General features: G+C 41.0%; 1 protein-coding gene across 1 annotated transcript in view; it reads right to left on the reverse strand.

The window, feature by feature from the left end:
- si:dkey-196h17.9 (uncharacterized) overlaps positions 1–3,889 on the reverse strand; it is a 59,045-nt gene that overhangs the window by 4,514 nt on the left and 50,642 nt on the right. The window contains exon 4 of the mRNA XM_032526181.1: positions 3,685–3,771. Within this exon, the coding sequence (XP_032382072.1) occupies positions 3,685–3,771 (87 nt within the window). The remainder of the gene's footprint in view (positions 1–3,684; positions 3,772–3,889) is intronic.

A 3,889-nucleotide genomic window follows, 5' to 3' on the forward strand; every position in this document is an offset into this window, starting at 1 on the left:
CGTGAGACACAACGCCAGGGAGAGTTAGTGAGATGCACTAACTTAAAGAGAGAGTCTTTAACTGCATTCTTAATGGCCAGCATGGGGCGACCGGGTTGTAAAAGAAAGTCATTTTCTATAGAAGTATCTGGGGAATTCGTCCACTTCTACATTTTCATAATGACTCCATGGTCTAAACGCAGTTTCAATTCTTCTCATCAGCATGATGTTATTTGTAAATTATGGTCCCATTTTTTTTTTATTTTAGTAAAGCAGGTTTTAGGCACTATAGTATGTCTATGCAGCACACACAAACACAAAACATCCCTTACATTTGTACAATCTGTGTTTCGTGGTGACCGTCTTTGGGTGTCATTTTGTTTTAATTTTTTGGATATTTTTTAATAACTCTGACATCTCTCTATTGTGCATGTATGGCCTGAGTATGGTTGTCTATTTCAGGCCTGTGTGTATGTTACTACACACATAGTGTAATTGTCTTCCCCATTTATTCTGTTTATTGATCATAAACGAATAAATTAAATTAATGGACAGGGAAGGTGGGGAGAGAGGGGGGTGACACACTTGAACCGGGGACTCTGCTACACGGGGCCCACCCTCTACTGGGGGAGCTAGGGTCGCCCCATTTTGGGTGTATTGATTACAGGGTCGTTTTCCCACGAATACAGACAGCCAAAGCAGTACTATGGACGACTGGACACAAACCGTAAAATGTCAGAATGACTCACCTCGATGTGCGCGGGTCTGTCTGCATGCTCCCAATGGTCAGCTTTATCGTGTCGATGCTTTCACACTCCAACAGGTCTTTGACTTTCAGCAGCATGGAGTTCCACGGTCTGACACCAGGAACCTGAAACAACACAACACACACAGGTCAGGAAGTTATGTTGAAACCAGTGAAGACTTTATCCTGAAGCGCGAATGTCATTAACAAGCAGTCCGTTGATCTCACCAATTCAGAGAAGGTGTCGTGAAGAGTCTTCGCATCATCAGCAACCTTTTGTCCAACATCTGGACTCCAACACCTGCTCAGTTTGCTCTGCTCGCTCTGGATAAGATGTGCCAGGTATGAGTGAGCGGTGAGCTTGTAGGCCTCGTCTATCACTCTCTGAGAGACACAAAGTCAAATATGAGCAAGAGCAGAACAACATAAAAAGCATTCAGACTCAAAGATACGGAAGATGCTGAAATTCACAGTCTTTATATTTTCGATTGTATATGGTTGAACCCCCCCCCCCCAGTTCAGATTTTTTCCATACCTTTTGTAGGCCTGCATCCTGACAGCATGACAGCTCCGTGAAAAGACTCTGTAGTTCGTCGATTAGGAAGAATTCCTTGTTGTCTGATTTGAAGTATCTCTTAAAGTGGCTCTGGGTTTAACAAAACATTCAAATGAGTTAGACATTTCTCAATATCAATACCTTTTGAAATAAGAAAACAGCAGGCCTACATTTGTGACTAAGTCAACAGCTACCTTTGCAGTGTCAGCTAAGATTTTCATCAGAAGGTTCAAAGTGAACGCCTCCATGTCTTAAGCGTTGCCACGGTTTCCATGACAAGGACGCTTTTAGCTTGGGTCTGGACATACTCCCTGGGAAGAAATATCATAGACAACATCATCACTTTCCTGTGATTTACCTGCATTTCTTTCTTGCATTTGTTGTTTTGTTGAGTGTCATTTTTTATTAGTAACCTGTTTTAGAAACAGTTTAAATTGAATACATTGGGCCAAAACTACTTGAGTTTATTACAGTTGTTCAAGTTTAAAGAAGTGTTGTTTCTGGTTTGTCCATTTTTGCTTTCTTTTCAAGAATCTCAGTCTGCATGGCGTTGTAGCTACAAAACGAGCAGATATGCAGAGTGAACAATGCAACGTAATGCCTTTAATTAGATATGGACGTTAAGTTGCAGGAGAATACATGGCTCATTCTCCCTCTCAGAAACAGCCGAGCTCTTGGAAACACCACCAACTGCAGTAGTCAGCGAGTTTTTGGCTGATTTTTTGTGCTGTCTGTGCATGGCGTCAATGCACTTAAAGAGAAATAACAAGAAAGAAACAGCATTATTATCAACCAAAACATATAAAAAAAATCTAAAAGCAAAGAAATTAAATTAAAAGAAAGAGTCTTTATTATCAAATAATACCCAAAAAGTTCCAACCAAATCAATTTGTAGAAAACAAACACACACAATCACTCCCATTGTCTCACATAACGTCATACACCCATAATATGTATATCGGTTTAATAAGTACAGTTGTGTTCGAAATAATGCAGTGCCTTTAGAAAAATGAGTAATGTCAAATTCTTCAAAGAAATTGTACTTTAATGAACACAGATACATTGGGGACACAGTACATTCTATTCCAAAGCAAAACAATTGCGCAAAGGATCAAAACTTAAATATAATAATAATATTCAAATAAGAGAAGAAAGGCATGTTCACAAAGAATAGCAGTGTTGGCCATCTTTCCTTGGAAACTAAAAATGTACTGTACAAACAAAGAAATTCTTGATAAGTGAACCTAGCTGAGTATCCAAACTAATTTTTTGTCGCAAAACCACGGTTTCCGTGACTGCTCATATCTTGGTGATGGGAGCAACCAACTTCGGCATCGTTCCACAGGTATGCAGCCCAGGATAAGCACTGTATTCACAATTCCTCAGCGTTCTTGGTTTTGCCTCACTGCACTGCACTTTTTATGTCAGCCCACAAGTTTTCTGGGATTAAGGTCGGGGATGTGTGGCCACTCCATCAGTGAATCTTGGTCATCTGGAACCATGCTTTTGCTCGCTTGCTGGTGTGTTTGGGGTCATTATCCTGTTGAAAGGTCCACCTCAACGGCATTTCCTCCTCAGCATAGGCAGCATGACCTCTTCCAGGATCTGATGTACTGGAACTGATCATGTCCCTTGTATGCGGTGAATCGGACCAACCCCATAGTATGAAAACAATCCCACTATCATGATGCTTGCACCACCATGTAATGGGCTTCAGTGAGTACTGTGGCTTGAATTCTGTGTTTGCAAGGCGTCTGACATACTGCCTGTGACCCTTAGACCAAAAAGAACAATCTTGCTTTCTCATCTGTCCACAAGATATTATGCCATTTCTTTTAGGCCAGTCAATGCTCTTTGGCAAATTGTAAAACGGTCTGCACAGTCTTTTTCTCAGCAGTGGGACTTTGCGGGGGCTTCTTGCTGGAAGGTGTAACCTCAATAAGACGTCTTCTGATTGTCACAGTACTCACTGTCAATGAAGGTCTTGCTTGATCCTCTTGGATCCCATCTTGGCTGAGTCTTCGCCAGTTTGGCTATTCTTCTGTCCATTCGAGGGGTTGTCTTCTTTTTCCTCGTCTGTTTCAGTTTTGCTCCCTTCAGGGCATTTGAGATCATTTAGCGAACAGCCAATGATTTTCTGACCTCTTTGTATGTTTTCCTTCTTAATCAATTTTTTTTATAGGAAACGTCATTTCAGAACAGTGTCTTGAACGACCCATTTCATTGTTTTTTCGAGGAGAAATGCACAGCCAGCATGCCAGTTGTCTGATCCTTAAATACGGATCACCTGTTAACACCCTTTTTTCCCAGGATACCCTCCCTAATTGATGCCCTTCAATTGAACTCAACCAGTGATTTTCTTGCTGCTGTTGAGGCACTGCTATTATTTCGAACACAACTGTACCTGAATAGTGTCCAGATAAAGTTCATTATAAGCTTCTTTGCTTCTCTCCTGCTGCAGGATTGCCTTCAGGGACCCTCTGATCTCCATCTGTGGACCAAAAAGACACATATGACGCCTTAGAAGTAGCAGAAATAGAAATTAGCAGCGTAAATAAAGTGTGGTTTTAGTGGCATATAGTAATATAAAAATGAACATAATTCTGGAT

This window comes from Etheostoma spectabile, chromosome 9 (assembly GCF_008692095.1).
Source record: "Etheostoma spectabile isolate EspeVRDwgs_2016 chromosome 9, UIUC_Espe_1.0, whole genome shotgun sequence".
NCBI lineage: Eukaryota > Metazoa > Chordata > Actinopteri > Perciformes > Percidae > Etheostoma > Etheostoma spectabile.